At 36.2% G+C, this 12,019-nt stretch overlaps 1 protein-coding gene across 5 annotated transcripts in view; it reads left to right on the top strand.

Moving 5' to 3' along the window:
* SORBS2 (sorbin and SH3 domain containing 2) overlaps positions 1 to 12,019 on the top strand; it is an 86,132-nt gene that overhangs the window by 38,401 nt on the left and 35,712 nt on the right. Inside the window, exon 10 of one of the 5 annotated variants that reach the window (XM_010570025.1) lies at positions 9,496 to 9,552. The exons of the other annotated variants lie outside the window; for them this stretch is intronic. Within the exon in view, the coding sequence (XP_010568327.1) occupies positions 9,496 to 9,552 (57 nt within the window). The remainder of the gene's footprint in view (positions 1 to 9,495; positions 9,553 to 12,019) is intronic. 5 annotated transcript variants of the gene reach the window in all.

The raw sequence follows: 12,019 nt of genomic DNA, 5'->3' as shown, positions 1-12,019 counted from the left end.
TCATCTTTTTATTATTTACTACTGATATAACTACTTAGATGAATATTGAAGGTCCTTTTTCAAATATGATTTTGCAGCAATTTGTCTTTGCTCATTCCTGACGGTTGTATTGAAAATGTGGGTTTGGCTTATTTGCTAAACTTAGATCTTCTGGTATTTCCAAGAAATCAAACCACCACTGTGCAAACCTAATGGATGATGAACAGAACTGTGAATTAATGGAAACTGCTTTTTTCTAATTGGCATGCATCTCCAGCACTCATTTTCAGTATTATTAACAGCACATATGATATCTGATTAATTAGCGCATAAAAATAAACTATTTGCATTTTCAGGATGTGCCTAATTGTACAACTAAGGAGATTTTGGTCAAATACTGGTCAAGGTTGCCCAGAGAGGCTGTGGAATCTCCATTTCTGGAGGTGTTCAAGACTCACCTCGACACAGCCCTGAGCAACCTGATCTGATTAGACCTGCTTTTAGCAGGAGGTTGGACTAGATGACCTCTGGAGGTCCTTTCCAGCCTCAATTACTCTCTGATTAGTGAGTATACATTAATGTATAATTCGAAGTCTTTATTCCTGCTTTCTGAATAATGATTGCAATTATGGAATTCTTCACAAGCATGTCTGATAAAGCTATGCTTAATGCATGCAAAATGACCATTAATGGAAGTTTTCCTTTGCTGAAAGACACATTCACCCAGCCTTTCTAATTTACCTTTGTGCTATCTCAATACTTCCTTGTTTTAGGAAAACTGTTATGTATCAATGGCAGTATTTTCTTTTCTTGGTCTTTTACTTTGAGGTTGAAATGGTTGAGGGAGTCAGTTTTAAAGAAGAGGTTTATATAATCAATACTGGATTATTATTTACTTCTGTGTTACTGCATTACATGCTTGTACACAGAATTTATTTTACTCATTTAAAATAAATTAAGGAAATAATTGAATTCCAGAATATGTAGTATGTCAACAGTGTGAAACACCTGTACTAAGCACCTTTCCCTTGCGTTTTTGTGGTCTTCACAGGACTATAATTTTCATTAGCTAGAAAATATTAAGCTGGGTTTCTGCCAAATTAAGTTCTTGCAGAACTGATGCATTTTTCAAAAAGGAAATTGGCATTTCTGTAGGAATGGCTAATTAATCAATATAATTAAATGGGATTTAGTATTTATTGTGAAGATGAACTTAACAAATAACTTTATTTAAAAGGTGATGGCATTTGTTCTGAGCACTTTTTTGATTGCCATGGCTGCATTATACACAGTGAGGTCATTTACCAGCCTTTCCAATGCCAAAGAATAACAGCAGATTCAAGTTAAAAATAAGAAAATTACAGTGATGTTTCAAGAGTGGCCTTGCTTTTCTAATAAATTACATTTTCTACTAATGTAATATGAAAAAAACAATTCATATAAGAATTGCAGTGCTAATGAAAATGATCATAGATACAATTTTTCAATTTTAGCAAACTAATGAAATGACAAAAAAAGTGAGCTTTGCTGACTGTTCCTGAATCCTTTTTTTTTAACTTCCTTATGCATTTTATTTTTTATGTTCTCAATCAAGAGGTTGGGTTTTGAGCTTTGTTTGGTCCTTAATATATTTTCACGGAGAAAACCCCTAGTCACGTTGTACTTACTGAGCAGCATCAGTCAAGGACAAGATTACACTTTATCCTCTGAAGCTCAGACTAGAAGTTTAGACTTAGCTGATGTAAATACAAGGAAATATCTCTTTGTAGAATAAATTTTAAAAGCTGAGGAAATAATATTTGTGGACAGAATGAAGAGATTTTATGTTTATGTACGATTCAGAGCTGTAAAAGATCAGAAAACAGGGATTAATGTAGGATACAAGAGATAAAAGTTGGGCTGACACTAGTGTAACGTTATTAACTGATATAAAAATAGTTGAAGTTTTACCAGTCTGGAATTTCTGCTGTTGATAAAGATGATGTTTAGCTTTATGTATGTAGATACTTCCTTTGGACTGTATTACAAAAAGAAAAAGATTTGGTTTCACTAAAGCATTTGCTTTCCTTGTGTTTGTTGAATGGGGTATTGAAAGCAAAACTCACAACTTCTTAAAGGGAGATCAGCAGAGTAGGTCACAAGATTTTTCTGTGTGCGTAGGAAAAGCTGACATCTGAAAACGATGCATTAGTTCCAAATTCAGATGAAAACTCCAAATTCTCAACTGTGTCAGTATTGCATGAGTTAAGTCTTTCATCTTGATAATCTCAAAAGATTTGATTTTTAATGTCTGAAAAATTGTTCTGATCATACTGAAAGAAAATATTAATCAAAATATGGAATATAAAAATAAATATAGTTCATTAATATTGTGAAAGATGGACATTTATAGCACCTGAACTAGAAATTCTTACTTTATTAGTTTTGCCAAAACCAAAAAAGTCAAAGAGAGTTTCTCCAACAATCCAAATCGTAAAATTTTTTGCTGAAATTAAATCATTTCCATGTCTACAGGATTGCAGTTTTGTTGGCAAAATGATCTGGGGGAAAAAAAAAAAGGAAGAAGAAATACTTACAGCTTCCTTATATGATAATAAACAGGGCAGGTGAGGTTTGAAAGATAAGCATTTCCTTTATTGACGCAGGTACTACATTGGAACCAGTTGTGATTAATGTGGAGATCAGAAACATGGGAAGAATATTATAAAATGAGATTCAATGTAAAACTAACATTTAGTGGGAAATATTATTCAGTAGATCCTATTCAGTAGGTCAAAAGAATGTGAGAAATAATAAACCTAAAAAAAAATGACCTAGTAATAAACATTAAATGGATAGATTGGTTAGGGATGGATGATTATCTTTGTTATGGATATAAAAAGATGAGTGTAATTTCAAGCTGCAGTATCATGTAGCAGCCTTATGTCATGAAACAGGAAATTAATGTGTTTTCTTCTGCAATTTGTAAGAGTATAAAACATCAACAAAAAGGAGAGGCTTAGGATTGGTCCTTTGAGACTACAACTAAAAGTAAGTGACATTAAGCTGTTGAATAGTCTTCCAAGCAATGATGTGGCAGCTCCTTTCTTCCTGTTTCAATAAGCCCATAAAACATTACCATTTATTCTAATAACATAGCACTGATAAGGTGATACATAAGTTGTCTTGATGTATGTTTCCATCTCCAATGACTGCAGTTCAATAAAACACTCTTCTTTTTCTCTAATATCATCTGAACCATGGATTTATTTCCTAAAATGGATGTTTACTTTCAGTGAATAAGTAAATTGCAGTGTAATAATTTAATCTTACTTGTATGAATATGAAGTTAAATTTTTATTCTTTACTAGCTTCAACCTTGTATATGTGAAGTGATTCCTTCATATGTGTACATTTCTCTATTTCTGCAGTAAAGCAAGTAAGGAAAAATCTTAGTGTTGCTGTAAGGAAAGACTTTGTAAAATTGGGACAAGCAATGGATGCCTTTATTTTCATTAGGTGTTTTAGTCTAAACATGAAAGTACACATGTGCTAGTCAGATAAAACTGTCAGGTTAAATTTTAGTTCTAGATTTTTTTTATATACGTTCAGTATACAAATTTTCTACTGAGATTATATGCAACAGGATTTCATGATGAGTACAAGTTAAAAAACATTACTGTTTTGTCAAATACCAGAAATAGACTGGGCTTGCACCATGATGTACATATGTTGATTTGTTTTGGGTTTTTTTTACTGTAGTGGAAAATTTGAAATTTTCTTTAGAATATGCAAGTTTGGTCACCTTTGAGATCTCAAGCTGGTTATCAGAATATTCTGCTTGGTGCTAGTTGAGTTACTTGAGTAACACTTTGTCAACTAAAAAAAATTTCTCAGTGTGTTTTAAAAAGAAATCAGAAATTCTACATGCAGGTATGTTTTGATATGACATTAAAAAAATGTCTTCTCATAAAGATATGGAGAGACTAAGTCAGTCTGGTAGTGGACTTGGAGCTACAACAGCTATTTAAAAGTAGTCCGAAAAAAGGAAAAGCAAAAGCAAACTCTAGAGCTAATGAAATGCCAAAGCCAAATTTACAACAGACATCTCAGTCCATTGTTCCAAAGAGGCCTCAGTATCGTGTCTGAACTTGCAAATGCAAAATATTAATTTGACCATGCAGATTGTTGTAAGAACCATTTAACTCACCAGTTTAAATGCACATTTTTGGTTATTACCTGTGAATGTCTAGCTGTGTATATCAAATCAAGCACAGGCAAAGCTGCATGCAACACTACAGATGTAATTTTTTAAATGACAGTGTTCTTCTATACTTGAGTATGTTGATGCAGTGATATGTTGACCATCTGATGCAAATGGCAAAAAGTTACTTACTGGTGTTTAGTAGTATATTTTCAACAAGTAATGAAAATGTTACTAAATGACTACATGAAGCATAGAGTATAGGAACGTGACTTGGTTTGACTGACAAGTCATAAAAAGGGAATTTAATTTACTTTATTGCTTTTAGTTTCTATTACTTTGTGAGACCAAGCAGAGTTCAGTTTTTTAAATCAAAATGATTTGTTCATTCATTTGAAGTCTCTTAGAAGAGGAGATAATAGAAAAAGGTCCATCAGCAAAATTGAATCCGAAAGGCAAGCGAAATCGATTGCCTGCGTTATTGATCTTGGTAGCACGGGGAATGCAGAGTCCTCTCTAGAACTGCCAGGCAGCAGTGAACTTGCAGACTTCAGTGCTCAGTTTCTTTTTGTTTGCTGCCCTCTGCGGTTCAAGCTGTAAATCAACGTAGGATTTGTATGCATGGAGTTAGCTTTACACACTTCCTTACACGCTCATTTTATTTGCACGCTACTACATGAGGAGAACTCAAAAACTTAGAAACTACATAAAATACGCTATTCTTAGCTTTTTCTTTAAAAGCAGAAATGCGGGGATTTTTAAGCTTTCAGCTAATTGAAAGAGTATTTGAAGATAAAAGGGGAGCCAACTCCCATTCTCGTTTTTATCTCCTTGGCTAGCTGGGTGGAAGCCCAGCTGGTCTGATGGTGTGTTCTGGCTCCCTGCAAGAAAGGACACCGGTCCATCAATACGTAGGTGTGGGGCTGCTGCTGTCCAGGGGACCTTGAGGCTCACGAGGCTGATGCTTGCTACCCAAGCAAGTAATGTCAGTAGGCCTGGATTTGTATTGCCAACAGCTCCACAATTTCAACACCCATATGCATTTCAAGGGGGTTATTTACTTATTTATTTAATGTTGATAAAACCAATTGTGGATATTCAGATTTCTGTGAAAATTCATTGGTATAATATAAAGATGAAAACATGCTGTAAGTATTTCAACACACTGTAACTGAGTTTGGAGAAATGATGAAAAAAGCAATTGTTTAGTACTGTCTTCTCAGATTATCCCGATCTAAATTGTGGATCTTTTTTAACGTAAGGAAAAAATTCTGAATATGCCAAGCATTCTCTGTAATGGGAATCAAGTTGATATATAATGAAGTTATCTTCTGCATTGTGAATCTGTCATTTTTTGTCTTCATGCCTTCACCTCTCTGTAGAACAGAATCACGTGTTTTTTCTTAAATCAATTACAGTCTCTATTAAGGTCACAAATCTTAGTTCATGAAACTAATTTCAGTGGTGCTTTTCTACTAAAGACATGGGTACATATAGTTGAGTTGAAACAGTTGTCATTAGTAGTGCTGAATTATGGCTGTGGATGGTGGAAGTGTAAGGGCAACGCTCCAGAGCAGCTTCACTTCCTAACCCTGCTATGGAGCATAGCAAGTTGTTCATCCCTGGCATTCACTTCCCACTCTGTTCACAGGAATGATACCTCCCTTACTTGAAAGGGACATTGTGAAGATAAATCTGTAAAACAACAGTTGGTGCCCAGATATTGCATGAACAGCTCGTAGATATGAGAGCACCAAGGTAGTTCAAAAGGGTTGTTGACCTTTCAATAGAGCAAAGTTGGCAGTCTGTTCCAGTAACATCAAAGGCAGCAAGAAAAGTGCTGTAAGATGTTTAATTACCTGAAATGGTCAAGAGCACGGTGTTATCTCTTGCAGAAAACAGAAATAGCTGTATGTGATTGCTCTGGTGTATTGGTGACAGCTTGACTCAGGATGAAAAAGTGTTACATACTTAATCGCCAGTATCTTTCGTTATGCAGGACGCTGTCTTCATCTTTGAGGATTGCTTTCTAGGTCACACCATAATTAGTGTCTAAGTTCTGATAATTACAGTTGTGGAGGACCAAATTTTAAATTCAGAAATATCTTTAACAAGAGGCTTTCTCTGTTTCAGAGATCTTTAAGCCAACAGTTCACTGTAATTCTGTGCTGCATGACAGCTTACATCAGATCTTACAAAGGACTGGAGCTATTTAGAAAATAATTAATGCAGCCAAGTTTACAGTTCATTAGATATCCCATTGCGAGCTCTACTGTTTTGCACTGTCGTGTTTTCATGCTACTTGAATAAATCTGTCAATTATTCTTCTGTTCATGGAAGAATTTTCTTAATGCTATCTTCAGTTGCGACTTTATCCCTTTGCTGTGAGAATTTTCAGATGAAAACAATGTATTTCACTGTGGAAAAAAATGCTTCATTATGTCAACAAGGCTGTGGGAGATAAAGCATTACAAAATACTGCTAAAACGAGTATTATGGAATGCATAATTTTTTGTTCCCTGTTTTTGACCATAGGATTTAAAATATACCAGTTCCATTTCATATGCTAAAGTGGCTTTTTAATATAGTCATGTCTGCATGATGCATATTCCTTATCTCTGCTCAGTGCTTGCTTCAAGACAGCAAGATCCAGAATTAACATGCTTTGTGAGAAGGCAAGGAAAGACCAAAAGTAATACTGATAAAGTTATGTCTTTATTGCTGATCAGATAGGCAATTTCTTGCCTATGCTGAAGATTACAGTCATTTAAACCATCTTCTTAACAAGGAATCTTTAATAGCATTAAATGTACTTAAGTAATAGAGTGATGTTTACGGAAGTGGTCAAAGAGCTCTCTTAGCTTTTAAAGAGTAATTTTAAAATGTTTAACATCTTCTAGTCATTGGAATAACAGCAACAAAAAGAAAAGTATTAAAGCTACCAGGCAATGACAGCTCTTGAACAAGAATAGTCTTTATCTTAATTACCATCTTCATTCTTTGATTTTATTCCATTCCTTTCCCCATATTTGTTTTGTGTTTGTGTGTGTGTGTTGTTAAAGTGACATGGCATTTCTAGCACTTTGCTCAGTGTGTGCCTTTTCCTTCCCTTTTCCTTCACAACTGCTCCAGACTGATCGCATAAACCCAGATGACATAGATTTAGAAAACGAACCCTGGTATAAATTCTTTTCAGAACTGGAGTTTGGACGCCCGGTAAGTGAGGACAGAATATTAATATTTAAACATTAGGGAAAATAGTTTTATAATGAGGAATTTACAAATTACCAAATTCAGCAAACATATGCCAGTAAAATTAATATGATTTTTTTTTTTTTGAGAAAGGTCAGTAAAGTCATCTCATACATATGACTATTATTTTTCAAGTGGACCCTTAACTTGCCAGAGTAGTGGCTTTACTAGCTTTAATACAGACTATATGTTAGACAAATAGTAGTGTGTAAATATTTAAGAACAAGACAAATTGCATATTAAACAGGGATGCTTACTGGTCTCCCTAAATCTTTTGCATTTGGCTGGGTTATTTTTGAACAGTCTTTCAGAACAGAAAAATATGTCAGTTTGTGTTAGGGATGCTAAGTTACAAATCATATATTTTACTTGAAGGAATGTGTCTAAATTTAAATGCACACAACCATATACAAATTGCTTATGGCAGTAAATACTGAGATTTTCTTCCTTTTTTCCCCTCTCTTATATGCATACGTGCAGAATACGTATTTTGTACCTGAACACAGAGATACAGGTTTGCTCTGTTTTCAAGCTGGGCACCTGCTTGAACAGACGGACTTCAGTTCTGCTCCGATTTTCACAAATGGCCAGGTCCAAAAAAAGGGACTTGGGCAAACAGATGCTACCTTAGTCCTACTGCAAGCATTTAAGTTTAAAATTATAAACCTGAGAGCTCCATTTGGTTGAAACACCTAAACGTCAGAGATATCTCAGTTTTTCACCTTTGGTTGCCTAGGCACTTGCAACCCTTCTGCAAATACCACAGGCTTAATTGCATGTAGGCACCAAAGGCTGTTTATATTTTTTATACAAGGATAAAACAGCAACGTCCTCGAAGCGAGACTGAGAACTAGGTTTCACCACCTCCCTGCACGGTGCCTTAACAACTACGTTGGAGATACACCTGCTCATGCTTTTTGCACACACCCTCCCTGGCTCCATGGAGCTCAAATTCTTTCCTGTATACTCTAACATCTTCAGGAAAAATGATAACAAAAGTCTTCATCCCAGAAGAATGTCTAACACAGTGGTTAGAGTACTTTCCAGACAAGGAGTTCAAATCCCCTCAGAAAAAGGAGGGAAGTAAACCCAAGCATTCCCTCAGTCTGGTTAAGTATTCTCATAGCTCCCCAGGATCCTGGGCAGCTTGAGGAAAAAAAGCAAAAGCACCTGCCCGCAGGCAGAAAATCCCAAATAGACATGGCATTTAAGCTTGAGAGTATCAGGATTTAAAACATTCCCATTCTTACCTTTCCCTGTTAGCTAGCAGTTCTCCAGAGCCCCTCTCAGCATGCTAATTACTGACATGCCGGACTGCCCGAGGAGCCCGAGTACTTGATACAGGCCCCTGGAGAGCACTCTGGGAACCAGGTACCTTAGTCCCTTCTTGTAGCTAGCTGTAAGCCAAAATCAGAACTCCCAGCTACTTCAGGGAGAGCAGAAGAGAAAGCAAACCACATACATTCTTTTAAAACATTTTTAATCATAACATTTAAAAAATTACCCATTGAATACCACCTGAAAATAATAAAAAAAAATAGCTAAATATACCTGGATTTAATTTGTTGTCTAGTGGTCTATAATGTATCACATTTTCACTGATTACCTTTTATGTCTTTTTATCTAGCCATTCAAGCTGTTTTGTCATTCCTCTCTCTAGGTGGGCAGAAGCAGTCCATATACATTCTTCTGATGAACAATATGTCAACAATATTTTACTGATAATGATAACCTGAGAATAGTGTCTCCTGTAAGATAAAATATATTGAGATTTCCCCGGCAGAACATAACTGTGATGCTTTACGCTCTTCTGTCTCATCAGTATGAAAAACTGCTAGAATTGATTCAACCATTCCAGTTGTAAATTTTAACACCTAAAGTTACTAACATTTTATTAAGATGCTTATAATTTGAAAAATATTGTAACACATTCTTCCTTCCATTCTGCCCATATGTGTCACTCTTTGTATCTGACATTGTCAACACTTAGTTTCTAACTGTGTCACCTTCTCCACGTTTCATTCCTTGCTGCCATTGATTCTACTCCATTTCATCTCTACACTTCTGCTTTTATGATGCAGCCACCTAAAAAGCTTTTGGACTATGTTCAAGACAGTTCTTCTGGTGTTTCCAATGAGGTAAATGAATGATTCTTGTTCAGATGATTCTCTCGGGAAGAAGGGTTGGCGTGCTTGCCATTTATGTCTGAAGTTTGTTAAAATTTAGTGGTTTCCTTCTGATAGCTGTGAGACATTTCTAATTCACAATCATTGTATCTTTGTCTTCATATCTTTCCAGATCACTAGTGCATTTGGATGTTGATCTTATTATCCTAGGAACTGTGAGTCCTTATCCCCCAAACTTCTCAGACATTAACACTCAGAATTACACAACAGCCCATGTGTCTCTAACTCTTTGACAAATTCCCACTTCTTCAGAGTTGGGCAAGTGCATTGCTTTCAGACACAATTAATACATCAGCACAGTAGTACTTTTTTATTTAAATATCTGTCTGCAAATTCTGTATGTCAAGTGAAAGCCTTTGTGGCTAAGCTATCATTTCTCCAATTAAGTAATTATGTCTAAGGTTGCTAATTACGTAAAAGAGCAATTAATAATCCTGTTGTAAATTTAGCTGCAGGATTGACAGTCACTGTCGTTATTCCAAATAAAATGCATCAAGATCAGGTAGTGGGCTGTCATTGCCCTACTCTGAGTGGGAGAGATTCAGGCTTTCACCTTTCTCCCCTCCCTCCCCATTTTTAGAGTGTTAGGGGAAAAGTCAGTGAATCTTGTAATGACAACTTTACTTCATATGGTGGCTTTACTTCATTTGTATTTGTGATTCACTCTCATCTTCAGTAGTCTCTCAAAAAATTAAATGCAAATTGTGGCCTTAAATTGTTAACTGTTTGCAAGTTACTCTGCTTTGGTTTTAAGCTCTATAAATACGGAAAAACTTCATGGTTGTGAAATTTGGGGCCAGTTCTCTGAGACAAGAAGCTTCTAGGCCTTCACTAATATTTGATAGTACTCTATATATTGAGGAAGACAATTTAAAAGCCCTAGCATGATTATTTGAAATATTATCATGCTCAGTAGGTCTGGGTAAAATGACTATTAAGTAATAGTGGTTTTCTCTTTGTTTAATTTACAAAGACATTTATCTTTTATTCTGAAACTTTAAATCTTTGAATATGATGAGTCATGTTCACAAACTGCAGCAAATTAAATATTCTTGGGGGGGAGAATATTCAAAGTAACTTGTTAAAGTATTAGAACCATCATGCAAATAAGCCTGTTTGTTGTTTACAACTTTTGTCTGCTTTTCCTAACTTCATTTTCAGTTGCCATTAAAGCCTGGATACATGAAAACATCTGGGTTTTTTAGTAGAACCAAATCAAAGTATTCAACAAAGTCTGTATTTGGTAGTTTGGGGTGGTTGTCTCCAGTATTTAATTTTTTTGCCAGGCAGCCTTTATCCATATAGGGAGGGCACTGCTGAATATTCTGGAAGATGCCTAATTAGCTTTGGAGATGGGGGAGTGGGGAAGATATGTTTGTTCTGTTGGGCCACCTGGAAGTGGCTTGGAGGGATCATGGGTCAATAAATGTCCAAGAGCTGACAGGACAGCTACAAACAGTGGTACCCACTCTTAGCAGTAAAAAACCAACCATATCCACTGTTTGCATTCACCTGTCCTCTATATGCCGTAATCAGTGCGGCTCTACCTGTGGGTAGAAGGTACAAACTCCACACAGCCTATATATGATAATGTATACCTGTGGTAAAAATTAGTATTGTAGAATATGCAACATACAGTATCTTTGATATAGAAAAAACTTCAAAGAAGGCATCAAAGGAAAGGCAAAAGGGCAAGTTACATTCAAGGTGATAAGAGTATCTTAAAGGACGGAAAGCAAAAGCCATATAGTAACCCAGCAGTCAATTTTGGCATGACATACACTTCTTGCTGTCTTAGGCTGATCACTAACACACTATTTATGGCCTGGGGAATGCTGTGGATAAAGAAGTTCTCTCTGGTTTGTTTTCAGTTGTCTGATTTACCCCTTGACTTCCATAGGAGGCAATGGGGATCTACACCGCCCTTGGGATTTACATCATGATCAGTACAGCCATGGAGCCATTACAAGTGGTGGAAAGTAATCACTGCCTTATGGCTGTTTGGCCAGTATCGTGTGACAGATGGTCTTGGTCCAGTCTCTAATGGAAGGGGTTGGCACCTGTGCAAGAAACCCCACAATGACAATTAATCTGCAATGTTTGTATCACCTCCTGCACCAGCTCTAACAGAGCGCGAGTTTCCTTCCTCCACTGGTACTGGACGGTGGTGGTGAATGGTCAACGAAGATGAGGTTGATAGTTGTGGCCAGTTTTGAAGTAAGACTCTGGTGTTTTCCAGAACAGGCTCAATGTGTGTTTTGTGGATAGTGTAGGGAAGCACACAGACCTGAGACCTTTGCTTCACTCTGTTGTGTAGAAATGCAAGGAGAACTGTGGTTATACTAGCTCTTGGTGTGAGCAACTCTGCTGGCTGGGTTCTATGGTTTTATTGCAGACAGACCTCATAATATCAGATATT

This window comes from Haliaeetus leucocephalus, unplaced genomic scaffold (assembly GCF_000737465.1).
Source record: "Haliaeetus leucocephalus isolate CR32 unplaced genomic scaffold, Haliaeetus_leucocephalus-4.0 Scaffold284, whole genome shotgun sequence".
NCBI classification, from domain to species: domain Eukaryota; kingdom Metazoa; phylum Chordata; class Aves; order Accipitriformes; family Accipitridae; genus Haliaeetus; species Haliaeetus leucocephalus.
The sequence above is the reverse complement of the archived record's forward strand: the minus strand, read 5'-3'. Positions and strand labels throughout refer to the sequence as shown.